Below are 15282 nucleotides of genomic sequence, written 5' to 3' on the forward strand. Positions count from 1 at the left end.
TTAGGAGGCTTGACATTTAACAGCACCAAAGTCCTTTTAGTTAAAGCAGGGATTTTTATGCTAGCGTACTTTTATCCATAAATTCTACACAGATCACTGCCACCTTATCACGGAAGTCCCAGACTAGAGCTAACCACCATACTCAGCGTGGCAAAGAGCATCTCCTGGCAGGAAGACCTCTTCAGCAGGCATCCCTCATTCTGTGACTCCTTGACCTGGTCCATGGCTTCCAAACTGGAGAAAGATGTGCCTAAAACATACAGTAATATTTTCAAAGGGAATAGCATGGTGGTTAAGAGCACACATTTTGGAATCCAACTCTTTGGCTTCAAATCCCACATCTGTCTGTTCTTACACCACAGACCAATATTGGAGTCATGTTATCGTTTGCACAAATAGCAAACCATTTATCGGGTAAATACCTCCCTAAGGACAGATACACCTCTTTGAGAACCTGCTGTTACTACTAACCTATTTTCGGCTATTCCCTATGTGGTACCACTTTAATATAAGGGATCAAGGTATTCTTGATCAGTCTACTGTCAGGTGGTTTTCTGACTTGAGTTTTATCTTACATTTCATTGTTGCTTTCCTTGCAATTAACTGGGCTTTAATTTTTACACCAGATAGGCTTGAACAACTCCTAAGGATTATCATTCAGTGTACATAAAATTTCATTCCACTGATGTTACTCTGTGGCAGAGGCCCTAGGATTTATTTTTCTAATTGTTCTGTTGCTTGTGCTGTTTTCCTCAGATCTACTTAGGAGACCCTGACAGCCACCCTTTACTTACCCTACCACACAGAGTGATAGTTCTTGTTTGTGTAGTAATTCTGTGTGTAGAGTTCATAATGTAGTGGTACGAGGGCCCATTCCAAACAATCTGGGACGGGTTTTCTTATTTGTAAACCCAATCCTTGTCCTAATCCTAGTGGTCATACCAAACACTGACTCTTAGATTAGTCTCTGTGCCTGTGTTTCCTTATGTATAAAATAAGAATAAGAACTGTGCCCCCTAATGAGGTTGTCGGTAGGATAGATGACATGCATATGTAAAAGTTCATAGACTGAAGCCACTATTATTAACTACTCTTACTATTGTTACTCTTATTCTCTTATTTTTATATAATCTGTTTTTGTCCACCAGCCACCTTTCATCTGAGTTAGTTCCTGTTGCTATAAGAGAATACTGTAGACTGGAGGGCTTAAACAATAGATACTGGTTTCTCACAGTTCTGGAGGCTAGAAGTCCAAGATCAGGGTGCTTGCATGGTTGGGTTCTGGTACAGGTCATCTTCCTGGTTTATAGACAGATAGCCATGTCTGAGGGCTATCTGAGAGAGAGAGAGAAAGAGGGCTTGTTCTTTTTCTTTTCTTGTAGGGACACTAATCTCATCGTGGGGGCTCTATCCTTCTGACCTGATTACCTGCCAAAGACCACACCTCCTAATACCATCCCATTGGAGGTTAGGGTTTCAGTATATGAATTTGGGGAGGACACAAACATGCAGTCCTACATTTGGGGCAACTTGTTGCTTCAGTAACTTGAGCTGTTCCCTGTTCCTTCTAGAGGGGAAAAGAAAGGAGAGAGTGCATAAGGTGATCTCTCTTCGCCTCCTCCTCTGTAAGCCATCCCCTAATCCAAAGTGTAAGTCTCCTTCTGGGCTTAGAAAGAAGGCAGTCTGTGTTATAAGGAAATATGGTTCACTACGTATATTCAGCACTCAGGTCTGTATTAGATGCCATCCACCTGCCGGAAAAGTCAGTAGCAAAGTCCTTGACCAGTTTTACATGGAGAAACGTTGCATAGGGAGGTTTGCTTAATAACCATAGCTTCCTGTGAAGCAAAGAACTTGGCCCAGCATCAGCAAGGAACATTCTTTAATGCTATATTATGTTCTCTAGCAGAAAACTAGAAAGATGACTGGAAAGAAAATCTATTTCGAATGGATAGGACTTAATGAGAACTGATTTTTTTTTCTTTAATGCATTAATTTTATAATCTAGTGGCATAGTAAATCAATACTGGGTATATTAAACAAAGTGTTTTTCTTTTGAAGATATTCTGGAGTGTGTACAATAATATCCCTCCTGTGACTAGCCTGCCTTTGAGATGTAGTTATCATTTAATGAGAGGAGAGAGGCGACCACTTTGGTAAGTGTCAACTTGTAATTTGAGGTTAAGGTGGGAGGAAAATGGTTGTGAACCTCATAAAATATTTACTTCATGCCAAATTGGAATGCCAAAGTCATTTTCTCCTGCTAATGATGGAAAGTAATTTTAGCTCTTGCTAAATTATGAAGGAAGCTGCTGCCTACTTTCCCCTTCACCCTGGGCTCCATGATGATGAGTAGGTTTCTCAGTGTTCCCCAATGAACACCCCATTGTGGTCTCACCAAAAATAGGTCATTGTTTGTACGCCAAAGTTATGATGCAGTTCTTTGTATGGGGTGTTGCTGTATTTTGGTTTGTTCTTTCATTTGCATGATAATGACCTGAACAGTGGGGTGTAAAACCTTCTAGGCTGGTGGGAGATGAGAGGAAGAGATGGAGTGTCCACGTCTGCTGTACAGTTGAACCTCAGAGACATCTGTTACGTGGACCCCATAGAAAGTATGGAAGACAGGTCATGGCCCAGTGTCTAGAGGAAGGGATCCTTCTTTATTAGCTTGGTGTAGTGGTGAGGGTGGTAGATAATAAGCCAGTTTGCTTAGGCTGGAGTCCCAATTAGTAATAAATTCTTATATCCCTCGAGTGTTCTAAGTAACTGAGATGTCCACTGGTAGGGCTTATTTCTGCCATACCTGAGCGCTCAAATGTTTTTAGGAATCTGATGCACTCCACTAGATTTGCTTTGCTTTCCTCTGAGTTGGTGTAATTTCTCAGACAGGCTCTCCCATTTGTGGTGGCAGAATGGCTCTCATGAGCTGCAGTCTTACACCCTACAAATGTATCAATCTCAGCCTTCACCAGACCCCATAAGATGCCAAGGCTGGCTGTCATTGGCCCACTGTGGGTCCTCTACATCACTGGCCAATCACAAGGACTAGAAAGAGGCAGTATTTTCATTGGCAAACCTGGGTCATAAGCCCATCTTTGAGGCTAGGATGAGGAATCAACCCTATTGGAATGGGTCTGACGTAAGAGTAGGAGACAAGTAGCTCCTTGAAGGGAAATTGGGGTACTTTTACCAGATGAGCAAGCAGATACTAAACAGGAAAACATGGCAGATGCCCACCACAGGGGCCGAGTCTCCTATTAAGCATATAGTGCAAGGTCGATATGAGAATCAGATGAGGCAATGCCATGAATGTGGTACTGAAACATAAAGGCCTTTACCCATGTAAAGTACTTGTATTAATTTGTCCATCCCCAGATAGCATAGGGAACCTCTCATCACCACCTCACCTCACTGAAAGTGAGAAGCTGGTCACCCATTGCCACCCCTGACCTTGTGGCCACTGAATCCCACTTTCTTCCTTCCCCATCTCCACCCCCTTTCTTTTTCTTTCCTCTTCTTCCTTTTCCAGTAAAAGGGCTGAGGGAGAGTTTATTGAAGAATGCTCCATTGTTTGTTGTTTTTAATGTCATCTGGGTTAAACTAAACGCATGTAGAATCATTTAATCCTTGAGTATAATTTTAAACCTCGGTCTCTGATCCAGGGAAGAGGAGAGTAATGCGAAGGGTGGCGTGTGGAAGATGAAAGTCCCCAAGGACAGCACGGTACGTTTGTTCAGATCCTATTCTAGAACTGGCTATGGCTGGGGTTGTTGTTGACTGCATATGGTGAGCCTCCTGTGCTTTTTAGGCAGCCCACTTGGTCATCTCAGAACAGGACCGGGGGTGAGAAACTCTGTTCTGACGTTCATGATTTTCTGCCCCACAGTGTCACCTTGAAAATGTAGTATTGTGTTTCTCTATAGAAATGATGCAGCTGTGGGACTGTATCCTAAATTCTGAAGAGCTACACACTTCTTAACTTTACAGAAAGGCTGATGATGGCAGTCATTTCCTCACCAGCCATGACTAACATGTGGAAGTTGGTATACATAGTGAGAAGCAGATTCCTGCCACCAAAGGCTTGTCCTTCTTCCACTGAACTTGGTGCGGAGACAGGGGATGCTTGGGAGGCCGTGCATCTTATCATTTGGGGAGGGTTTCGTGTGAGGCTGTGCCCAGCCTCCCTGCGGGACTGACAAGAGCCTGGTTGGTAGGATGGCCTGCTGAGACAACTGGTTTCTAGTGGCCAAGCCTCAGAAACCGAGATTTTCTAGAATAGGCTCAAATTCATCATGCTGACTAAAAGTGAACATTTGAACCCATTCTTAAGCTTTGGGAAACCAAAGCACTTCTTTGAAAATGGATGAAAGGGCAGAAGCTACCCGAGTCACCTTTTCATGGTTTCTTTCATGTGGATAAGCTCAAAGAATTACAATGTCTCCAGAGACCCATAGGTTTGAGTCATTTCCCTATAAGCACAAACCTAAAGATGTGACCAGATTTATTTGTTAATGATGCAGACTATCATCAAGATGCATAGCTCCAGGATTTGCCTGTTATTTGGCTTTCATAAAAAATGTCAGGGGAGCCAACAACCAGGCAAGGCCTGCAAAGCTCCTCCTGCCCCCCACCTTTAAAAGGAGAGAACATAAGTTGTTTTTAATTTCAGTGAGAGCACGGTTTCCTTTTCATGTGCTTTATTGACTCACACCAGCCTTTGAGTTCTGGTAGAAACAATGGTGATGTCAGCGTGTGGTGAACAGTAGCTGACGGGCACATTTGCCCCTTTCTCTCCTTGGCCATCTGCAGTCACAGATAATAGCACGTTCATGTCCTCTTCACTCACTGTCGGTTGGGAGCCTGGTGGGCCAACCTTGTTTGACGTCACAACGTGGGAGGGAACTTCCCCTTTGCCCTAACTTCCTTGCAACGCCCTCAACTTCATCATGAATGGTGTAAGACACCGCAGGTGGGACATAGAGAACGGAGAGGATGATTTCCAGAAGGGAGACCAGTGGAGCCAAAGGGGGCATCTAGAAAAGGGAAAATAAAATCCTCCCCGCGAGTGAAAGCTCACGGTGCTTAACTGCTATCATCTTGGTTAAAAACTCAGCTAGGCTGCTTTCAGTTTATTAGAACATAGTAATAAACACTATTATTAATAGTTAATATGTAGTGAGCACCTGGCATGGAGCAAACATGCAGCTATATATGGAACCAATCTTATCTGTTAGCTTTTTTCACTGCAGTCACAATGCTAAGCCCTTTGAATGCATTTGTTGGCTAATTTCATGGTCACAACAAGCCTGGGAGGTCAGCCCGTTGTTATTCCCTGCTCGACTAAGGAAACTGATGTTGCCAGGGGTTGATAACCTGCCCACTCACAGACTAAGCAGCCTGGCAGGATTCAAATCCAATTCTGGAAGAGTTTAGGGCCTGTAAACTCTGGCAAGGAAGTTAAATGGGACCAAGAACTTTTTGAGGGGGGATAACTGGAAGAACTTTTAGGCCTCCAGCTACCCCTGAGTGCATGCTGGCTGCTGACTGGATGGCCTGAGTAGATCTTGGGTAGAAGGGCCTCCAGGTTTCTCACTTGCAGGAGGTGGATGGGAACATGAACTGATTCTTCTGGAGAGATGCATGCATACACACATCAAGTTCTACCCCTTGATGTAAACGGTCTGGCTCCAGTGGATGGAAATTTGCAAGTCTCTCATATTCACTAAACCAGAAATTTCCTTAAGAGCTCATCCCTGTGGTAACATTTTAAGTATCTCATAAACTGCAAGAAAAACAGAGGGCAGGGAGGGTACTGGAGAGAAGGATTTTACTAATAGCATTCAACTATAATCAGTAGATACATTTTGAATCAGTGAAAGCTAAAGGCACTGGAACATTATAAATCATTTTAAAGCATCACCCACCCACCCACCCCATTCTTTTGAACTTCGTCAGGGTGTCACTAGAGATTGACTTTGTAGCTTTGGACACAAAGTTTTATGGACACAAAGTTTGTGACTTTGGATCCCTCGTATCTATCTGTGTAAAGTTACTTGTAAAACAATACAGTATATGCCACCATTGTGAGTGTTGACACCCGTGATCCGGGGACGTCTGCAGGCTCCAAATAATGGGCATGAACACAGTGCATGTGAGGCTGAAGAAAATATGACTTGTTTAGCTCCTGAAGATACTTGTCTAAAAATATATGTGTTGTTATTGGTTTTTGTTTTTTGTTTTTTGTTTTTTGGTTTTTTTTTGTTTTTTGTTTTTGTTTTGTTTTGGTTTGGTTTGGTTTTTGTTTTTCATTCTTTTCCCATGCCAGTCCACAGTTTGGAAAGAGTTGTTGTTAGCGACAATCGGGGAACAGTTCACAGACCATGCTGCTGCAGGTAAAGAAGCTCACGCCGTCGGTCGCCTGCTCGTGTGTGCTTGGCTTGTGCTTGTCATTTGGAAGCATTTGTTTCCACGTGTTTGACTTTTAACACGTCTCGAAGTTCTTTACTCCGTAACTCTGAACTTACAGGCTTTTTTCATGTGATCATGGCATTTCATGTCATATGTGTATGTACATGTACATATTTATGTGTGTGTTATATGTATGTACATATGTATATGTGCATATATTTTTCCCCACGTAGCTCATCTTAATAGTGTCCATGAACATCTGTCCAAAATCAATAGGCAAAAAGAAAAGAAAATTTGGTATTGGTTTGTTCTTAATACAGTTTAGGGTAGGTTGCTCATTCCAGTTCTTCCCGAGGGGTGAGTGGTGTCTAGTGGAGTGTGGAGTTAGGCCAGCACAGTCCCTTCTGTACCCCCTGGTTTTTCTCCCTTCCTCCTGTCCTGCTCTTGGGCCCCTGCTCAAAGAGACTTACAGAGGTTCACCATTGGGACTTGTAACCCCACACCTGAAGCTCAGATAGAAGGTCCTCAGGCATTTTCAGATACTGAGTGAATTTCTCAGAGCCTCTGTAAGTCCATTTTTATTTTGCTTTGTTTTTATCATGAAACCACTCAAAGAGGAGAAGAATTGAATTGCTTGTTTAACAATTTGTTTTCTTCTTGGCTAGTTCCTTCAGAAGGCTTCTGAGCTAACATTTAGAATAATACTTTACATGTTCAGCTTTCAGTTAAAAAATTTTTTTCTTAGCTAATTAGTACTGATTAATTTGTCCCCAGATGTCTTAGATGGTACTATCTTTGGGGGGCACCCCGAGGCTGAGTCACTGCCATGGCAAGCTTCAAATTCACCTACTAGCAGTTTCCATAATTCTCCTTTTGTTTTGCTTCTTATTTCACCAGCTTTCATTCCCTTAAGACAAAACCCGGGTGAAGATGAAATTGTCTTAAAAGTACAGATTCCTTCTGTTTTAACAGAGAAGAGTTAGCAACTTCACATTATGGAGCCAAAAATGCGTCCTAGGTATAATTATAAACACATTAATCCCTGGGAGAGGAAGTTTCCTGTGCGAATTATTCCTGTTTCCAGAACCCGGGAAAATAGTCCAATAATAAACAGGCAGGATTGAGTAAAGAAGGCCTGTTATTCCGTGGTTGACTTAGGAAACTGGTGCACCATTAACTGTCTATTAAGCATTAGCTCTTCCACTACCCCCACTCTACCACCTGAAGCAAGTCAGCCAGTCTCTCTGGGCCTCGCTTCCCCCATCTTTAAACAGCGGCTCCTCCTAGCTCTTATACTGCCAGCACCCTAAAATAATTAGGATTTTGCTGGTCGATTCTACTTATGAATATTACATGATTGCTGATGGATCTGCCTTTGCATAAGAGTTGCAGCCTTTGACCATGCGCTTCTGAAAGCCCTATGCTAGTCAGAGCCTCCTAGTTACCAAAAGCCAAGCCAAACTGAAATGCTGACAGCTCAGCAGATCCAGCAGCCATCACTTAAAACCCTCTGGCCAAGAGTGTAGAAATGGGCCATCCCCAAAGACCGGAGAATGCCGCTGTTTCCCTGAAAGGCTGATCTAGTGTCTTCATGGCCATTCTTGAAAAGGGTAATGAGAATGGCATGCGTGGGGCTTCCCTCTTCACTCGCAGATTTTCCATTCACATAGCAGTTCTGGTAGTGAGCTCGAGCAAGTGTCCGTTGAAGACATAAATTCAAAAATAAGAAACCTGAACTAAAACAAATTTTTGACGCAACGATGTTTCTCTTGGCTAAGGGATGGCCGGGATCAGGTCCTATTTATTTTTTTGGAAATTTTGATTTAAATGTGACATAAATACCGAAAAGTACACAAATTGTAATGTGTACAGCTTGATAAATAGTCACAAAGTCAACAGATCCCCATAACTGCATCCAGATCAGGGAGCAAGCAGAACATTACTCACCTCCCAGAATCCCTCCTTGCCCTCCCTTCCTCCAAAGGTGGTCACCAATCTGGCTTCTGATACCATAAGCTGATTTTGCCTGTTTTCAAACACTGAAATAAATGGCATCATTTAGTGTCAAGTCATACACATTTAGAAGGAAAGAAGGGAGGGAATGAAGGAGGAGAGGGAAGGAAGGAGGAAACAAAGGAATTATTTTACAAAAGATGAATTCCTTTAGTAAATTAGACATGCCCTCTTTTAAATTGTATCAAAATACTAGAGTGTTTTAACCCCCAGAAGACAATTGGAAAAATTGATGGTATAAATATTTAGATGCACAGATTTAGAGCAAATCAGGCAAATTAGAAAAAGCATATTAACTAAAGCAAAATTTCCAAATTTTGATGATGCTCATCTTTCACATTTTACTTATAGGTGCTGAGCATGTAAGTACAGAGAGCTGACCCTGTTTCATTGGTGTGGCATGAGCACATAAAGTGGGAGTCAAAACCCTTTATTCCTGTCATTTTGCCACAAATTAACAGACACAAAGTGGGTACAAGGAAGCATATGATGGTACAGAGCCTTCCTTATCTAGCCACCATTCTCAAATATCTACAGAGTGTCCCCCAACCCAGAATTTAGTTAAAAATAAATGAAAGACCTACATTAATCAGTATTGATGAATGCTTTAATGTCCATTCACAGAAGTACTAGAACAGCAGAGTCACACTCAGAAGATATTTACTGTCCCTTTATATACAGTGCTGACAGATGGTCATTGGTTCTCTAGCCCAAAGTTCAAAAATGCCAAAACCTGAAGGGGAATGGCTGGAGAGAAGCACTGGAGAGCAGAAAGAATGAAAAGGGAAGGAGCAGACAAGCAAACCACACAAAACCGGAAAGAGCAGCTTGGAACACACAGTCTGGGTCCAGTTAGTATTGAGGCAAATAGCACTAACCACCCCACGATCTCTGAACACTTGGCAGGAAGTCAGGAGAAATACTTGCTGTTCTTAACAAAGACAGTCAAGCATCGAGGAAAAGCTCATTTGAGTTCACTTGGCTTTCAGAGGACAGAGCATTATGCAACCCATTTTAGAAAAAGTCTCATCAAAACAGACTAAGAAATAAGTCAAAAAGCTTTGGTAACATGTTAAAAAAGGATAAATTACTTATCTGGAAAATTCATTTGCCTGGAACATGATGTTTATCTAAGTCCCTGGATAAATGTGATGTACCTGTTGCAGCTTTTGTCCACTAACTTGCTTTTTGTCCAGCGGTTCCCCTTAGAAACAGTGTTTATTATGTGTTCTCTTGTGCCACCTTCTTCTTATTATCTTATCCATAACTTAAAGCTAAGACGATAAGTGCTTAAAAAAACAATACAGACAGACTTGGAATTATCACTCATTTCTTTCTTCCCCGCCTTCCCCTCAGATGACGAAGTAATAGGAGTCAGTGTCAGCGTTCGGGACCGGGAAGATGTTGTCCAAGTCTGGAATGTAAACGCCTCTTTAGTGGGTGAAGCGACTGTGTTAGAAAAGATCTATGAACTTCTGCCCCACATATCTTTTAAAGCAGTATTTTATAAACGTAAGTGCTTTATTTTCAGTTATTATTTTCTAGCTTATTCTATCATTACTTTTAAAGACAGAGACTATGTTGCAAATGAGGTGAAGGCAGAATCACTCAAAATTCTATAATCCAGAAAATAATGCAATAAAATACACGTGTTAAAAAAAAAAAAGTTCAGTCTCAAGAAATTAAAATGCGATTTTATTGTCCCCTAAACACACGTTTCAGAAAAGGTGATACGTATTGTATTTGTTATTTCAGAAATTTAAACCTGATCTTAAATTTGTCATTCTCAGAAAAAAATTACCTTCTATTTGAAGCAATAATAACAAAAATGTTATTATATGAGCTGGCAGGTAGATATTCAATCATCCCTTCATAAACAGGAATTTATAATGTATAACATCTGTATTTGTGGAGAACCTCTTGTTCTGAGAGCAGGGGTGATTGAATGTTCTACTGAAATGCTAATATTTCCTCATTATGGAAGGCCGTGACACAGAACGAAAGAGAATTCACGCACAGTGGTGAAATGTTAACAGTATGAATAGGTGTGTGGACCCATTGTTCCCATCATGATTCATGTTCATTGCTTTTGTGTGCTCTTTTGAAAAAGTCATCTTTTTCATAATGAAAACAGCTTAGTGCTATTAAACGAATGTTTGGTAGATCAAACTGCAGGTTACACTTTTAACAGTGAGTTCAAGAAAAGTATTGACAGTCCTACACATACATCTGATAAATTCCTGTTTTCCAAACCATTCCAAGAGTCAGTAACCCAGTTTTTTTTTTTTTTTAACTGTGTGGCATTTCATTGACTCTAAGATGCCTTTGATGATAAGTATTATTTTACAATTACTAAGAAAGAAAAATAAAAGGCTCCCAATTAAACTATGATGTATTATTGAATCCAGGGGTCTTCCGATGTGGGCTGGGGAGTGCATCTTAGTCTTGTTGGAATACACTCCATTATTGTTTCACTTTTCCCAACCCCTTGCCAAAAAGGAGAAAAAAAATCAAATATTCTTTTGGGATTGTCTTGGTATGATAGAAGTTATTAAAACAAAGGCCTCCCTCAAAGGAATCATAAAATCACAGACCAAATGATTTAGATTTTAAGCAACAAGACTGATATGTTGCTGAGGATATTCAGCAAGTGCTGAGCTTCTGAATTTTAAATGAAAGTTTAAATAAAAGAGACAGAAAGATGGCCCTGCAGAAGTTGATTCTTGGCTGTGCAGTGTGGAAATTGCACATTTGTAGATGCAATTTTCAGTCCTTGGGGAACATTAGTTGTATTTTCAACCCAGATATTAATTGAAAGGTCACCAAGGGTCTTTTCTTGTTTTTCTACTTCACAAGACTAACTCTCTGGAAGGAAGTGTATTTCAGGGCCATTTATGAATGGGGCTACAGCATTCTTTACCACCTTTGAACCAGCCCCACATTTGACTCAAAAGAGGAGAGAAGCAATTTGGAATCATCAAGTCAGGCACTTTGAATTTTTGTTCCCCTTCAACTGTGTGACCTCGAGCAGGTCACACCTTCTTGTCCTTTTACTTTCTCATCAAAATATTGAGGAGGTTGGTCTTAAATGGTCTCCAAGGTTCCTTCTACTTCAAAATTCTCTGATTAAATTTCCAAGTAACACGGTTAGCAGCAGGTCCAAGATGATAGGAGTATTTCACTAGAAAATTAAGCCTCACAGTGATTAGCCTAGTTGTTAGGGCAGTGGTAATACTCAGGTAAGACTGAAAAAGGATGAGTCACTGCTTAGTTGTTGTGATGGCTTGGGGGGAGGGGGAGGGCAAGCCAAATAAAGGGGAGAAGTGGCAACCTGGCCAGCTGAATCAAGCTGAATAGATGACCTAAAGATAGATGCCATTGTGAAGTTTGTGAGTAATGCAGAACTGGCTAGGGTCTCCGAAGAAATCCATATTTTAATGGCATAAATTAACATTTAAAGACTCAAAGATTATTCAGATAAAAATTTGAATTGGAAAAAACAAGCAATTCTCTTTATTTTATATAAAGCAGGCAGTCCTTTACTCAGTAGGATTATTATACACCACGTGCTGCAGAATTGATTTGGAAAAATGAGGTTTGGGCAGAAATCTTCATCACAGCATGATGAAGAACAGTCGTAGGGTGAGCTAAGTTAGGAATGGCCAACTCCATGCTTTTATTCTCTCTTGTTAATAGGATCCTGGTGTAAGTATTCACAAGTATACAGAAGCCAGGTGACATGGCAGATTTTCTATGTAGAAAGAGCCCAAGCGTATTCGGTCAAGGCCTCCAGCAGGGGAGATGAGGAGTGGGCTGTTGTTAAGTTATACAGGATTTGGATATAGATTAATTATTTGATGGAGACACTCACAGTGCACAGAGACCCCTCCCCCCACCGCAGTGCTACCCTTCCCCCCACACCCATTCTGTTACGTTCTTCAGAGCAGCTGAATGGCATCTTTTCTGATGTGAGAATTATTTAGAGCGGAGGTTGGCGCACTATGAACCCTTTGCCAAATCTGCCCCCTCCTTGCCTTCTTTGGTAGGGGCTGCAGCTAAGAATGGTTTTCACATCTTTAAATGGTTGGAAAAAATCAAGGGAAGAACGACATTTTGTAGCACATGAAAATTGTATGAAATTCAAATTTCCGTGTCCATATATAGATAAAGTGTATTGGCACCTAGCAGTGCCCGTTTGCGCACATACTGTGAATGGCTGCCTTAGTCCTAACTGTGGCACAGTTCATCGTTGGGACAGAGACCGTGTGGCCTGCAAAGCGTAAAATATTTATTCTCTGCCCCTTTCCGGAGCAAGTTCTCTTGACTCCTGGTTTCGAGAATTCTATCTTCTCTTTCCACCAAGGCTCACCCAAGGCTGAAAAAGAACTTCTGTCTCACAGAACTCCCCCAGTTCTGAAGGTTCTGTTCTGCTAGCTTCATAGCCCATCACAGTGACAGGACTTCAGTATCTCAGCCATGACCACCACAGACTGTCCCTCGCACTCAGAGTCATAAAAATCTCTGGACAGCCCATAATCTCTCGGTTTATCACTTGGAGCCTGGCGTCGCTAAGAGGTCTGGGCTTCCTCCACTTGACCCTGCAGCACTGTATATTTTACTGCAGAACAGACCATATTTGCTTCGGTACCGACCCTAAAAATCTGTTCTAAAGAGAAAAAAAAAGTGAAATATTTGTAAAGTTGTACATGCGAGAAGCACTCAGTTCAATCATTTGGGATTGTAGGCTCTCCTTAGGAATTTGGCCAATGCACGGTAACCCTGGGAGCTGTAGGTATGCTTCTGCCAGGGTTTTATCCAAGTGAAGAACAGGTTGGGGTGAACATCCAGGATGATCCTGAAGGGAAAATGGTCCCTTTGCCCACCACTTCACCCCTTTAGACACTAGTCTGAAGAATTTAGTCTATATTAAAAACAGAGAAATGGAAGGGGCTTGACAGGTGAAATGGGCCAGCCCATCCATGCCTTCCCAGGACGTCATTCACTGCCCATAGGGGGAGGGTGTAGGGAGACAAAGCACAGAGAATTCTGAGTTGCCTTCAGCTTTATCAGACCCAAGCTGCAGTGACTTTTCCCCTCAAGAGAAGAGGATCTGCCCTTGCTTCATGGTGATGGTTAGTCAGATTCCAGGAAGTGGACTTTCACACTTGGCCTTTTTTGCCTTGGAGAAAGTGGTATATATATTATGAATGTCTCGTTTCCCACTTCTACTTTATAACACTTTAAGTCTTTGAAAAATATTTTTGATAGTGCAGCTTTTTATTCTAGGGTCCCTAACTATAATTAGTGATTTTGCAAGCCAGACAATAGGACTGGGAAAAAAAATTAAAAACATGATTGGAAAAAATAAAAGACCCATCCGTTTTATGAAATTTCATTTCCCACAGAGGGTGCTCAGAGGTGGGGGGATGTGATAGGATTGCTTACCCCCTTGTGTTGTTCTTTGCTTTGCTTTGTTTTTGTTTTGTTTTATTTCTAAAGATAGGTCTGTGCATGGCCCTGGTGTGGGTAACATTGGGTTCCCCCACCCCATGCATCCCGTGGGGAGCAATCCCCCCACCCCCCCACCCCCGTAGCATTGGAGGCCCCGCATATTCTCTTCATCAGCTTGTGGGGATTACTCATCCTCTCGGCACAGCAAGCAGAAACAGGCAGCATGCCCATTGCTTGTTTATTCCTTGTTTTAATTTTCATGATTACGTTTCTCAGGAAATGCACGCCTTAGCTAACAGTTACTGGCACAAAAAGGTATTTGCGTTCTTGCCAGCCTTTGGGGAAACTGAATGAGATGCCTTAGAGAAGGGTTGCCCCATCCTTTGCTTAAAGTTTTCTTTCCTTTTTTTCTTTTTTGTTTTTTTCTGTCCTTTAGCCCATGAAGAGCATCATGCTTTTGAAGGTGGACGTGGAAAACACTAATTGCACACTCTGTAAAGAATTCTTTGTCCTTTGCTGATTGGTTTTGGAAACGGTCTTAACAGGAGGGAGAGTGAAGAGAAGACTTGCCGAAGCTCGATGCTGGTCCATTTAGAGTGGGTTTCTGTCCTTGCAGATGGGGCAATTAGGGCTCAAAGTGGCAGTTGGGGTGGGGGGGGACTGTGTGGGTTTCTACCATCACATTACTTGCTTTTTTTTTTTTTCCTTTTAAATTTTTTTTTTTTTTTCCTCTGGGGTTGGGTTTTTTTTTTTTTTTTTTTTTTTTTTGTCCTTTCAAATTTCCTTATTCAGTCTAATTATTGTTTTCTACACTCCCCTTTCATCGAGGCACAAGAAATCGGTTTCCCTTTAAGTAGCTCTGCTGTACCTAGTTAATGAGAATATGCCTAATCGTGACAATACTGCTTTTGAAAACCACACTGTACTTGGAGGAATACTAGCTTGATGAAACCTGTCTTGATTATTTGTTGTGACACATTCCTTCACACTGTGCACTGGGCATTGTTTTTTTCTATCCCAGGGAAAAGAAAAACCATACTTAATCTGATTTTGCACTGACAGCACACACATCTTTTATTTTTCCTTTTTAAACTTTTTTTTTTTTTTTTGCGATAAAAGGAAAATAATAGTTGGGTTGCTGAACATGAAAACTATAATCACAGTTGAGTATTTCAGGATATAAATCCAACTCTAGGTCTTCACACCCTCTGTGGAAGTATTTCTAATCCGAATTTCAATTTGGCCTTTTCAAAGGATAGGCATAGAGTGGTAGCAATAGATTTCTCCTGGTAGGAGACCTTGTATTTCTGATTTGAAGAGGTGGTGATATTTTAATTGTTTGCATTAAAGCTGCTTCTGAATTTTGGGTGTGTGTGCCCACTTAGGGCTTTCCAAATCCATTCGAAC

General features: G+C 41.5%; 1 protein-coding gene across 2 annotated transcripts in view; it reads left to right on the forward strand.

Moving 5' to 3' along the window:
• The window catches only part of EIF4E3 (eukaryotic translation initiation factor 4E family member 3), a 40264-nt gene extending 25864 nt beyond the window's left edge, over positions 1 to 14400 (forward strand). For both annotated transcript variants that reach the window (XM_034998717.1, XM_034998718.1), the window contains exons 3-7: positions 2062 to 2156; positions 3666 to 3726; positions 6329 to 6395; positions 9781 to 9936; positions 14312 to 14400. In XM_034998717.1, coding sequence (XP_034854608.1) covers positions 2131 to 2156; positions 3666 to 3726; positions 6329 to 6395; positions 9781 to 9936; positions 14312 to 14358 — 357 coding nt within the window. In that variant the 5' untranslated portion in view covers positions 2062 to 2130 and the 3' untranslated portion in view covers positions 14359 to 14400. The remainder of the gene's footprint in view (positions 1 to 2061; positions 2157 to 3665; positions 3727 to 6328; positions 6396 to 9780; positions 9937 to 14311) is intronic.
• Positions 14401 to 15282: the final 882 nt, after the last annotated feature.

Source organism: Mirounga leonina, unplaced genomic scaffold (assembly GCF_011800145.1).
Source record: "Mirounga leonina isolate KUSES-001 unplaced genomic scaffold, KU_Mleo_1.0 Mir_94, whole genome shotgun sequence".
NCBI classification, from domain to species: domain Eukaryota; kingdom Metazoa; phylum Chordata; class Mammalia; order Carnivora; family Phocidae; genus Mirounga; species Mirounga leonina.